This window comes from Poecilia mexicana, unplaced genomic scaffold, assembly GCF_051168715.1.
Source record: "Poecilia mexicana isolate PSO_F unplaced genomic scaffold, ASM5116871v1 scaffold_15, whole genome shotgun sequence".
Lineage (NCBI taxonomy): Eukaryota > Metazoa > Chordata > Actinopteri > Cyprinodontiformes > Poeciliidae > Poecilia > Poecilia mexicana.
In genome coordinates, this window is record NW_028263384.1 from 22678041 (window position 1) to 22692160 (window position 14120).

A 14120-nucleotide genomic window follows, 5' to 3' on the forward strand; every position below is an offset into this window, starting at 1 on the left:
GGCCAACCAGCCAAGATAAGAGATTTCTGAATGGTCAAGGAGTTTTTATTCCTCAGATATTTAATATTATATTGTGTAGACTGGAGTCACCTGCTTGTCTCTGAATGCAGCAGAGCGGGGCTGGACTCCAGGTTGCTGAGGTTTTTATTTAGATTGTATGTTCTTAAAATGTTTTAATGCTTTGGGATGTTAATTTGTCTTTTTTTGCTGCAGTACTGTCTTCTGGGAAAATAGAGTGAATACCCAACATTTTTTGCACATTTAGTCATTATCTACCATTTGCATTCATTACTAGAATTACCATTTGAGCATTTCTGCAGCTTTCTGTTGGGTTATAGTGAGATGCTTTGCTGATTTTAATGCATCTGTTCTATTTTGGGGTTACCCGTTTTTGTGAGTGCATGATTTTTTTTAAAAAACAAGTATTACCAGGTTTATTGGGTGTTGTTTGTTTTGTAATCAATTTTAATCCCGTTAGGCCAATTTACTCACATGTTTCTTTTCTTAAATAATGTGCAGCATAAGTTAAAAAGTTTAACTTTATTCTCTAGCAGGGAGCTTGGGAGAGTTTTTCACCGACCTCTACAGTTCTCACTGTGGGGGGAAATATAACTGTTTTCTCATCAAGCAGAGCAGAAATAGGCCTCATGTTTTATTTCCACCCAGTGAAACGGAGAGTCATTGATTACTGATTAGCAGTTCCTAGAACGGTAAAAGAAAAAAAGTAAAGTACAAATGAATAAATGCTTGAGTTGGTTTTATTTTAAGGAGACTGAGGCGTTCTTTTGAGGTATGTATGATTATATTACTTTAAAGTGAACAGGTTAGACTATGTCCATGGGTTGCACAAAACATGTTCGTCATATTTTTTGACCAAATCATTTTTGGATAATGAGATTTTGGTCTGCTCAGTTTCAGAATGAGCTGTTTTAGAGCGTTTGTCACTTTAAATCCAATTAGCTGCTGCTGGCAATGCCCACAACTCAACGTTTACACTCAGAGGTGAAAATGGCTGCAAATAGATGCACAACTATACGACCGAAAAGCATCAGTAGAGCCTCCTGCACGACTGCAAAGAATGCAGCAAGTGATTTCTGGATTGTGGGTCAACAAGAAAATACTTATCTTTTCCAGCAGCCATTATACAGCTCGTACAGTAGTAAAACCAAATGTGCTTGGGTTGCTAGGTAACAGACTGGGCTTTGCTGGGATTGCTAGGTAACGGGCAGTGCCTGTTGATTTGTGACGTTACATTGGGAAGGTTTTTAAAAGCCTCATTTTCCAGACACCAAAAAATATTATCTTGTCAGAAAACGGCTGTTTAAGCTGTTTTTAGATTGTTTTTAGAAGCCGTAGAAACTGGAATGGAAGTATAAAAATGGGAAAAATCTGAATTTTGGAAACTACACCCTCTGTAAATTTTCTGACATAAATTATCCGCTTCTATAACTTCATTTTTCTTCTCACAAGCAGGTGCACATGTGAAGGTTTGTTTTTTCTTAATCTGACTCCTCTAATGGTTTTCATAAACCCAAAATAACTCCAGGCGATGTGCTGCAGCACGTGAGCCACTGGCTAAGGCACTAACACCAGGCTCTCTGTATCACGGCCTGTATGATAAATTACAGTTTCAGGGCTAAGAAATGAAAAAACCCAACAAGATGAATGTTGTGCTGCAAATACAAACACTTAGTATTCCACAGAGCCTCTTCTTTATGATAGCCGAACCATCAACCTTACTATCTGTGGTCTAACAGCAGCTTATGCAGATGTGCCCGGCTCTCCAGCTTCTGCAAAGCGTCTTCTGCAAGCAGGTCACATTGGCAGCGTCTGTGTGCCACGGATGAAATTGTAACGGTGTCCTCTGAGAGGCTCTAAAGCCTTATCACTCAGCTACCTGGCCTTTAACAGCCACTGATGGAAAGGGACAGATTGAACCTGCAGTCACTGACAGAAAATAAGAGATATTTGCTTGCTCCATGGTTTGGATTACCTCTTAACTCCAAAACAAAGCCACATAAGTTGTTTGATTTCCATCTAATGCTCCGGTAATGCCGGAGCACATCTGTCACTGTGTGAGGTGTGACTGGAGAAGCAACTCCACTCGGATCGAGGAGTCGCAATTGTCGCCGTCATCTGGCGGCCAGCAGAGCCAGAGAGGTAAAATTGGAAAAGTGAATATGTTGCTAATGGCAGAGGAGAAGAGCTGGAGCTATAATACCTAATCTATAGAAGACAATTTCAGGCCCCAGACGCTGGAGAGCCGGGCGCTCGATCCAGAAGCGATTCGCTCGGATTGATCAAGGAGCGTCGTAATCACATGGGAATGATACACGCGGGCTGCGAGGAGTGTCAGCAGATTCAAAGGTGGGTTTAATGGATTCGAAGAGATGTGCTTTGAAATGATTTCAGAGGGCACAAATAGAATCCTCAAAGCATCTTAGCAGCATTTAACAGCTGTCCGCTGAAATTAACGTTCAGCTTCAGTCGGGATCTGGAGGAACAGAGGCCTGGAGTTTCCTCAGCAGGAATTCAAAGAGACCCTCACTTCCTGAAAGAACAATCGGAAATCTGCTAATGAACTGCACAGCTGCAGATAACAGAGCCTTATTAGGCGGAAAGCCTAAATGCACTTACAGATAAAACCGCCTTTTCTTTCATTCAGACGGCTAAAAGCTCGCCGCTCCCTCTGAAACTGAAATTGAAACGCTGCAAACGTGGAATGAAATATTCATAACCTTCAGCTGCCGTCAAGCTCTTCCTGTTTCAAGATAAAACACACAACAACAACAGAAGAAAAAAAACACAATCCGACATAATTATTCACCTCTAATGAGTGAGGAGAGCCGAGCAGCCGCCCGGCCCACCGGGCCTGGCGGCAGAGCGCGGGACTTCCTGTGCTGCTGCCAACAGCAGCTGCGGCGTCTGCTTCCTGCAGATACCGCTAATCTAAAGTTCCCAACTCCGCTGGCTGGAGATGGAGGCAGGTAGCTTTTTTTTTCCTGTCTCATGAGTTCGTGGAACATTTTCACCTCTGTTCAATCGTCTCCGAGCTCTTCATGCATTTGATAAGACAGCAAACGGCGGCGCCACTGACACTCATATTTATGGAGGAGAAATCGTGACTGATGCATTCAAAACTTTGATTGAATTTTGCACAGAAGTGGTTTGATTTAAAGCTTCAATCAAGATGCATCTTCCCTCTGAGATTTTACAGCTAAGCGGGAATCAGATGCTTTTGCTGGTGAGCCGTCGCACGTTGAGACATTCCTCCTGAGTTTTTACATCTGCCAATTTGACAACATGAAACTAATTTATTAGAATGATAAAAGGAGATGTATTGAAAATAGTAGAAGGCTTTACAAACAAGACCTTGGATATATTCATCTTAGTGTCTCCTTTAAATGTGCGTTGTAAACGACTCGGCTTTTTCAATACCTGACAAATAAAATCCAAGGATAAAAATGAGATTAAGATGCATTTTGTATCATTCCATTCAGATTTTCAATCATTCATATGTTGGTGTTAATAATAAACCATCAAAGTTTTTTTTAAGCGACAAAATGTGAATAAGTTCAAAGGGTCTGAATACTTTATGGATGACCTGAGGCAAAAGTTTAAAACGTTCTGTTGCAGTATTGATAATAAAGTAATGAACAGTTTCCTTCAGTAATGTAAACTTTGGTAAAATGAATTATTCATGAGGACATAACATGATGTTCTCTGTTTACATGATGCTGATGAATCTCCTGGGTGACCTTTTATCCCGTCCTGTTTACTAAAGATCTGCTGGCGGAAAGCAGATCAAATCAGAAGTAGACAGGCTGAAGTAAAGCCTGTTAGAGGCTGCAATCAATAGCTTAGAAAATTAAGGTAATTATATCATCCTTTGCTGCCTTTGATTCATAAAATCAGTGACAAAAACATTTTTACAGAGAACAAGAAAAGTTTGAATTTACACCAGCCAGTTTAAAGTAGAAGAGATTAATAGTGAATAAATTCTTCCTCCCCTGTAAAACCTTTGGTTATAAAATCATTATTTTTAAAGAGAACTTATGATTCTTTCTATTGTTTAATGTTTTCACACCTGATAGTCCAGTAAACTCGGTCCGATTGGACCAAAGTTGCAAATTTTTTGACTTTCACACTGCATTGAATCAAACCAACCAAACTCTTTGAGCAACATGTTCCCCTCCTCGCCTGTGGGGGCGCTGCACCAAGAATCACTGAAGGAAACGACACAGAAATCTCAGAAGACACAAACTGCAAACAAAAATGGAGTGGTATAAGAAGTTAGCAGTTGTAGGATTTCTCTTTTGCCTTTGGTAAAAGACTAAGAGTCATTTCTCTAGAGTTTGATTAAAATCTTCAGCTGCACGAGCAAATAGAGGAGCTGATGAGATCAAGAACATCTGCACTTCTTCCTGTTAAAATGGAAAATAAATCATTTCTACCAAAAACTGGTGGAGGGTGAAAACAAAACTTAACTTTTACCCCAAATTCAGTTAATACACTGTCTTTAGATCCACAGGCCTCACTTTGCATTTAAGTGTTAAAGTTCATAAGAGGTAATTTAGAAAACCACAGAAGAAGAATGGGTTGTTCATAACGGCCTCGTCTCTTCAGAGAGGATATCTAAGCTAAACTTTCAAAAGAATGAACCACAAAATGCAAATCTACTCCAGAACGGCTGAAAACAGAAAACAACAAGGGTATTTCAGTGGTCTAGTCAAAGTCCAGAACTTAACTTCTTCATAATGCTCCAATAATACCTTAAAACAGCTGTGCAAAAAAGAAAAGAAAGAATTGAGGCCAAAGTCTTGATAAACTCAAACAGGAAAGGTTATTGTTGGGGTGTACTTACTTTTCCATCATTGATAAAAACTTTTTTTTTTCTTCTGAAACTCTCCTATTTAACTTCAAAAGATAACACAAAGGAAACAGCCGGAGCTGAGGACGGTTCCCTCTGTGGCCGGGAAGCCCCTCCGGCGTTGTGTTTCACAACAAGCAGAGAAGAGAACAAGTGAAGGATTTTGATGCATGAGGCCAAACGGAAAAAAAGAAACCTTTCTCACATCCAGCCCACCAATTTTTAGATTCCAGCGTCCTGCTGTTCAGAGTTTACTGGAGTCTGTTGGAGCTGTTTAAGGAGCCATGCTGTGGTGGAGAACAGAAAGCGGCTCGACTTTATCTTGTCGAAATGAACAAGAAATGTCTGCAGCAGCACGTCTGGATGACAGCGTATGCTAATCAAAGCTTCCACATAGTTTTCAGCATCACAGATGTGTGTTGCTCTGTGCTCTAATGCCGCCTCATACATGTGATCCCTGATGCCGGCTTTCTGAACACTTAGACAGATGGTCCATCTTTTTCATCTTTCCTCAACCTTCTGTTGATTTTATAACCTTCACATAATCAAAATTCATGAATTTTTCGATCTTTTGTTGCGCCTGGCTCAACCTCTGACATGTTCTGCAACAACAAAATTTATATTTTTGTTCCTTTACAGACATCTATTTTATTTCGTAGTTAAAAATATATATTTTTTAGAATTGGCTGTACTCAGAAAGGCCTTTATGTCTGCATGACATTTATTGCTGCATCTTATTTCTGAAGCTGGCTGGATTGTTGACCACTCCAAGCATTACTCCACATGATGCTCAATTTTAAAAGACAGAGGCTGGCTGATTGCTGTAAATGAATAATGTATTTCATCACCTCCTGTAATACGAACGCGCAGCGTGCATTGTCCGGGCCGGGGCAGAAGCCTAATTACACGGTTTCAGCTCTGGGAGAGGCCAGCCTAATCTCTGATGGGCCTTTCCAACAGATGTGTCCAATTAATGGCCTGTCTTTGATGGAGTTTAGATGCCTACTTCTTTGGGAATTTGGTTTCAAAGTGAAAGACTCTGACGAGCAGACTCTATATCCTCTCTTAATCACAGCTTTCTTCTGCCCACGGATCCAGTTTTGAAAAACTTAAAGTTGAAACCGGATATTCATCGTCTGACCACTCTAAAGCTTTGAGTTTTAGGTTAGTTAGGATTATCTGTTTTTGCTAGATGCCAAAATAAGAACAGATAGAGCTTTTTTAATAACTTAAATCATGGCTGGGTCACTAAGGTGATAATTATGATTAATTAGATTTTAATGCATGAAAATGTTTAAAACACAAGTAATTGCATTGCTTTTCTACATCCATAAGGAACCTTTGTATTTGCATTTTTCTGGTACACACATAAATCTGACACACCAACAAAATTTGCAAAAAACAACGATGAATTCTGCTGGTGCAGAATTTTGATACGTCTCACATCAATGATGTAAAAGTCCGATATAATGCAGACGCTTTGAAAACAATTAGATATGCATCTGATTTAGTTCCACATATAAAAAGGATGTGAAAAGACAGGAACCGGGTCATTAAGACTCCAGTAAAAAAAGTTGGATATGTTCAAAAGACGTGGATTTGGGTCACGTTTGTCTGCAAAAAATACAAACCCTTGTGACAACAGGAAGTTGGGGAAAAAAGACCATAAAAGCTAACTCAAGAACGGATGAGAAACAAAGTCAGTGACAGCTGTTGTTCCTTGAAATGGTAACAAAATGACCCCTTAAACTTTGAGAGTTACGTGACCCTCAGTGAGATCCATCCATCGTCTTCTTCTTTTTCAAGATTGGCTCATGGGACCATCGGGTTCAGGAGGGAACCGTGGAAATCCTTCACTCCACCAACATCCAAACCGGAACAATGAAGTCTGATCTACTAGAAGACAATGAAAAAAGAAATGGCCTCGTCTCTTAATACAGTTTTAATGTCAGGTTTCAAATGTATAATAAATGTCCTGATCTGCAGCTTGTTAATGACCAGGGCAGGGACAGGCAGGACCATTACCCCTCAGCGGGCGAGCTGCATGGGAAATTAGGCATTATCCTGGCAATATGAATGAAAACAGAGATAATATCACAGCAAATCTCTTTAGAAAGAGGATAAGAGGGAAAACAAGCACACGTCCTGCACAGCGTGGATGAATGGATTTGTTTTGATTGAAGCCCTTACAGTAAAAAGAGGCAGAGGAGTGAGGATCTTAACAGCTCTGCGGCCCCCAGCTGTTCTGAAAGGAGCCTGTCGCGTAGCGTAGCATGCACTCAGGCTTATTTACCTGGATCCCGCTGTCTGTCTGACGGGCACGTCTCGCTGCTGGAGATGCACAGCCGTCCGGTTGTCTGGCAACCTCCAAATCAAAGAGTTTCACAGCGTGGTCTGGACATGGCAGAGGGGCGACACAAAGAGCGCAGAGAGGCAGAAACACAACACCTGCATCCGTTTACCGCAGCCTGCCCACGGCTGCTCATAACCCCAACTTAAATTATTCATTTTCATTTTGATCTGCCGGTCGATCGGCCACGACAAGCTGCATTCATTACTCCACGAGCCGATATTGAAAACGAAGGCAGGAAGAATGTGAAGCAACTGTGTCGAAATCCTTGAACTAAATTGGAATCAGCGGCGCTGCAGCCTCCTGTCTGGCCTTTATTAGCGAACTCAGAAATCCAGAGGCGGCTCAGGACAATCAGTATTCTCACCGGTAACATCTTCCTGTTTATACTGTGATGCTTCTAGCAGCTGGAAATGAAGCTGCGGCAGGTAGCTTCTCATCCTCTCGACAGCTCATTAAATATTTACCTGCAGCTTTCACACAAACATATCCCATCCCAGGACTTCAGAACCGGGGGAAATGTACACGCCAGAGGAGGGGGATTTGTTCGGATTTGTCCCGTTTAACAGGAACTGTGGGATATCTGGCAGAAAAAGGGTTCAGTCAGTCCATCTCAGTAACGAGTCATGATTCAAATAAAAGCAGGAACATTTTTATTCATTTGTAAGACGGTCAATACAAAACACCACCGACATGGACTATAAAAAGTTACTATTTGAGCATTTACAGAGCACAGATTGGCATTTGTTTCAAACATGAACACCAATACGAAGAGAAATACAAAAAAGCACTTTCAAATCAAAGCACATTTGAACATCCAGAAAAGATGAAAGAAAAGCAGAAACAGTCGAGTCCCTTTGAATTACCCTCTGGTTTCGTTTCACTGCAGCGCTGCTTCGCCAAAGTATTCACACCTTTGATTTTCGTTTCACGTTTTTCATGTTACAAACTTCAGTGTGTTTACTGGGATTTTTGTGATGGACCAAGAAAGCAAAACAAAATAGGACATGGTGGTAGAGTGGGAGGAAAATGAAACATGCATGTGTACTCAGTCCCCCGAGTCAAAACACTGACAGGTGAGACAGCTCACCACTCTGAGCTACCACATTTACTCACCTACAGACTGGATTCCTGACATAACTGTTCTTGGCAAATTGGCCAGAAAGCATTTGTCTTTCAATTGGATTAAGGCCTGGACTTTGATTAGACCATTTTAAAACAGAAATGCGCACAGGTGGACTTTCTTCTCTGATCCAGTGACTTTTATAGGTTGGTGGTACTGGATTTATTTGGGGGTCACAGAGGAAATGGGGGTTGGATACAAATGCAGAGTTCCTACTATAAATGACTTTGTTTTAGTCTATCACTTAAAATTCCAGTAAAAACACTGAGGTGGGAAAATGTGGGACTGTTCAGGGGTGTGAATACTTTAGCAGTTCTCAGTATTGACTTTGAACCTGGTCGTCTTACACAGCAAACATTTGGCCATCTTTGGTAATAGAAAGATGGTCTGGTCTGCACTTTGGTGGTAGAGGGATCGGTGTCTGAAGTGGTGTCAAGACTGGAAGGAGGGAGTTCTGCTGGGACGGGTCAGACCTGAAGTTGGGCCACGTGTCAAGACTGGTGTCAGGAGTGGATTGGATGGGTTCCAGGTGTTGTTACTGGTCTTGGACCAATGTTGGGACTGGTCTTAAGATTAGTAATGTAAGGATGTAGAGACTGGTGTTTGGACTGGTGTTTGGACTGGTGTTGGGTCTGGTGTAGGTGTTTCTGCTGGGACTAGTGGTCGGCGCAGTCAGGACCAAAGTTGGGACATTTGTCAAGATTGTGTGAAGAGTGGTGTTGGACGGGTCCGGGCCTGGTGTGGAGACTTCTGCTGCTGACAGTCCTAACTTCAGCCAGTCCGGACTGAAGTTGGGCCTGGTTGTCAGGGTTAGGGTAGGGAAAGATCAGGACTGGTCAGTGATGAGGACTGGTGTTGGAATGGACGTCGGGCTGGTTTGGGGTAAGTTCTGGACTGGTTTCAGGACAGATTGGGTCAGGCGCCGTTACGAGCACCGGACTGGTGTTGGGTCAGGTCATGACGGCACCACATGTTCAGACATTGAGGTTTTTCACCTCCAGAGACAGCTGTGTGTGTGTGAGTGTGTGTTCTGTACATTCTATTGTTGTTGTTGACCTCTGGTCCAGTACATTGCTTATTAAAATACAGAAACTATAAAAAATATCTTCTCACTAGTTCAGCATGACCTTATGTTTTGAATATATTCAGAAATAATTTAAGACATAGATAAATAGATAATCTGTGTGAAGATTAGAAACTTTCATAAAAGCATTTTCAGTCATTGGGGAGTGACTGCTGTATAAATGCTGAATTGTTGGCGCGCCGCTGTCCGACCCTGATCATCAGTGGACTGGGTGAGAGTCCCAGAGTGTGCATGTGGTTCGGCGAGGGTGTTGCCTCCTCCACCGCTCCTCACCTGTGCCAGTCTTTAGCTTTGTTAGCACTCGTTTTTACTGCAGGTGGCCTGCCGCTCGATCTGCCACGTGCCCTCCTCATACGTGCAGTAGCAGATTGTGCAGTCATCAATCTTCATCTCTCGCCCGGCTGGTATCACCTCTGTGTCTGCATAGCAGTTGGGCCCTGTGAGTGGTACAGAGAAACAGACAGACTCGTGAAAAAGGAATGGCTTTTGTATTGTGCTTGAAAATGAAATCTCCAATGGACCCAGCATATTTTTCATCTGTTTCTTTTGTGTTGCTGGCACCGTGTCACATTATCGAGGTCAGACTTTCAATCAGGGCACTGAAAATGCATGAATATCCTGAGCTCCTGTGGTTTAATATGCAGCAGGAAGTGAACTGGGGTTAAAGTAAATGAGCATAAATATAATGAGTTGTAAGCTAACATGTTTTTACTTCAGCTCTGCATATGAAAATGGAAAAATACTTCTACTTTCAGGTGCTGGAGACACTTTAAAGGTTCTCCGTCTGTGCTTTCAGCTGTACGACCAACCAAGGACAAAGTCCGATGTTTGAAAAAGAGGCGTAAGGACAGATCACAATTTAAAGCCACTCTCTTTGTGTCGCTTGAAGGATGCCGATCGGTTTGACATCCTGCCAGCTCAAAGAGTTTCATCAGCCTTGATGCAGGTGAAGTATGACATAAAAGCATCCTGTAAATTGTAACTTTTGGGTGAAATAATATGTTTCTGTTATTTCTCTTCATTCTGTAAACCAGCCAAAACATATTAAAGTATCAGGAAATCTGACCTGCCATTATTAACACGGTGACTATTTCACTTTAGTTTCACTCCATTCTCTTCAACAGCGCAGAAATCAAATTTTTATGTTGGGCTTTTAATTATTTGAATAGTTTATAGAAGAACAAATGTGTCACAACTATCCATGTAGACTGAAATATGTGCACACACCCCAGCTGGTGTTTGGGTAAAAGTCTCTTAGCAAGTTTTATTTTCAACAGATACAGCCATTTTGTGCAACGTACCAATACCACTGCTAAAAGCCCCACAGCCTGATGCTACCACCACCATGAGTGACAACCGTTACTGTGTTCCTATGCTCTGAAGAAACCCTCAGATTAGTACATATTTATGTCACCCAATGGCCGCTGGAAATGGCACCAGCTCCTTCTGGATCCTGAAAGGACCAGCAGGTGTACACCTTGGACAGATCTGTCTTAAGTCTCGTTTGATGATAAAACAATGTCAGTGGAACCTAAATGACCAGATTTTAGAGCATTTTTCTTGGTTGCCACTCATTCGTTCCACGTCTATTAAAACCTGCTTCGCTGTGGACGGTGCTGGTTTCCCAACACATTAATATTCATGGTAGGCTTGAGCTTCAGTAGTTCCTGGGTTGCTCGTAAACATTTAAGCAACTACGGTGTGAAAACATCTTGAGGTGTTTTCACCTGATAGTCCAGTAGGTTGTTCCAGTTTCAGCTGCTGCGGTTTGCTTTCACACTAACCCAACCCAGACTGAGGTTTGTATCCAGACCAGAGTTCACTTTTCTGGTCCGCATCAGAGTGTGATTACTCTGTCTCATCCTTAGAATCTAAAGTTGTTTAGAAATGGCTCCAAAAGACTTTTATAAATCTTAAATATCCACAGAGTACCTTGGATTTGCTCTGAATACGACCCAGTTCAGTTCTGACAAACAAATCTTTTTCTGCTGCCAGTTGCACTCAAACATGGACACCGAGTAGGAGTAAACATTCTTTAATGGCAACGTTTTGTATGCATGTCTGCATATATTTGAGCCTGTACATACAGGTTTGACCACATATGGATGAATGAAAATCCATTCCTGCCAGCCATTCCTTGTTAAATCACTAAAGCTTGTTGATTAATCCACTCAGGAAAAACGACTCTTCAAATAAATCGTTAATAACCTCAAATTAACATTCATTGCCATGCAGGCGACGAGTGTTTGTAAACTAAATGTCTGAACCAAAGAGTCTTTGAATGCAGCTGTTTAGTAAAAGAAAATGTGACCCTCGCATTTATAAACAGAGAGCAATATTCCATGCACAATATTATTTAGCATATGCGTGAGCAGAACTTCTGAATAACATGCAGCCTTTTCTGATCACTTTAACATCCAGTGGGTAATAAACAAATAAAATGAGTTTCTTTATATCACAGAGAAACAGCCAATGTCGCGTTCTGCTGCACGCTCTGTGAATTCAGTGCAGAACAGGTTATTGGTAAAAAGATAAAAATATTTCTGAGGAGGAAGAGCCAGAGAAACGCTCCGTGTTTCCTGACGGATGTAGAGGCTATTCAAGAAGACATTTTATGAGAAAGAAGATTTCTGTTTGACAGCATGTGTTTAGGTTTCTGATGCCTCTACCAGATGATATGCTCCGGAAAATACAAACTTACATCAGCCACATTTTCAACAATCACACTGACAGAGATTTGTGTTTAGAGAGGACACAAGATATGAGCCTGCAGAGACAAAGAGGAGCCATCATGTTCAGTTTGCTCCAATTTGTAGCTAAACTAGGCACAAATTAAAGTTGATAAGCAATTGTAGAAAATATTATGCAGTTCTCTTCTGGGAACGCATAACTTGCTAATTGCTCTAAGGTTTCTAACCGTTTCCTACGTAACACGAGAGCGTGGATTTCTTTTCACAATGTAAAGCTCAGAGGAGTCCATTCTGCTTCCACAGAAAGCATTAAAGACATTGTTATACTTTTTGTTGGAAGAGCTAATCGTTTTAAATTCAACAGATTTACAAACTTCTCTTTGGAAGAGATTCATATTCAGTAAAATCATCATTATAACCAAAGTACAGCCTCTTTCTGTTCAGTTTCACGTGTCAGAATATAAAATCAACCATGTGAAACAACGAGTTATTAAAAGGAAAGTTAATCTAGATAATTAAATGATTCTCCATAGGTGTGAAAAAACTAAGAGCAGGAGTTGTGACATTTTGCTACTCTGGAGCATACAACACTAAAGTGTGGAGACATCAGCAAGGACTTAAGAGAAGCAATTGCTGCCAGTCGCCAGCGATTTCGAAACTATTCATCCAGCCATTATCTACACCTGCTTATCCTTGCAGGTTCTCTGGGGTCTGGCGCTTATCGCTTGCAGTCATTTGGCAGGAGGCGAGGGATGCCCTGGACAGGCCTGTAGTCCATCACAGGGCGACACAGAGACACAAGACAGGCAAGCATACACACTAACACCCGAGGACAGTTCAGAGAGACCAATTAACCAAACAGTCAGGCTTTCAGGGTGTTTTCACACCTGATGGCCCGATAGACTCGGTTCTACTGGGAACCAAAGCTGCAACGTTTGGTCCATTTTCAGCTCCTGTGGTTCTCTCTCTCTCTGCTCTGAGTCAAACCAACCAAACCCTTTGAAAACCTGTTCCCCTCCTCGCCTGCAGGGGCGCTGCACCAAGAACCACTGAAAGGAATGACATGAAAACATCTGACGAAGACACTGAGCGCAACTTCCTTCACAAACGGAAGCAAAAATGAAGTGTCAGATTTTATTGCTTGTAGGATTTCTGTTTTCCTTTCTCATGCTAACGCTAGGCTAGCACGTTGGTTTTGGTTGTATTTACCCAGAATGCCCTGCGCTGTAGTCCGTTTCCTATTTTTGGAGTGATTTCCAGTCCATTTGGCGTTCACATGTGTAGTCAAACAGCATCAGCGTTCACTTCAGCTGAACAGAGATCGTAGGCGAACCAGAGTTCAGGTCAGAGTTTGACTGCACAGTCACACCTTCGCAAACGAACCGGACTTTCTAAAAAAACAAACTTGATTTTAATTTAAACTGACTAAACGGATCTGTTAGCCTGTATGTGGGAGGAAACCAGAGTACCTGGATAGAACCCACACACACACACACACACACACACACCCCCACACACACACACACACACAGAGAGAGAGCATGCAAACTCCATGCAGTTAAACACCAGCAGTACTGCCATCTGTACCACTGTGCAATCTGATTTCAAAACTATTTAAAGTTAAATGTGAGCCGAAATGTCTGACAAATCATATTACAAGCAGAAAACATTTTAAAAGTTTCCTGTTACATATGGAGTGTAAACACAAAGCCATTAGCAGTGGCCTTTAAAGCAAATCATTCTATGAGGAGAAACATTGTGAGTGAAAACTTCAACACAGGTGCCAGTGTTCAGTTTCACGTGATCAGACTGCAAAATGTTTTTAGAAAATAAAAAAAAAATCCAGAAATCTTTCAGCCTCTACATGCTGCAGCTTTCAATTTAATGACAAAACCTATTAGGAAGGGTAAGCAGGAGAAAACCTCTCTCTGAAATGAATATGGCAGCTTGGCTTATGTTTGACTTCTAGGTAAAAGTAGAGATGTTTGGCCAAGAAGCTATCT

The 14120-nt window shown here is 41.6% G+C and overlaps 1 protein-coding gene across 1 annotated transcript in view; it reads right to left on the bottom strand.

Moving 5' to 3' along the window:
- Nucleotides 1-7850: 7850 nt before the first annotated feature.
- Nucleotides 7851-14120, bottom strand: part of vwc2 (von Willebrand factor C domain containing 2) — a 49924-nt gene continuing 43654 nt past the window's right edge. Inside the window, exon 4 of the mRNA XM_015008512.2 lies at nucleotides 7851-9864. Coding sequence (XP_014863998.2) covers nucleotides 9722-9864 — 143 coding nt within the window. The 3' untranslated portion in view covers nucleotides 7851-9721. The remainder of the gene's footprint in view (nucleotides 9865-14120) is intronic.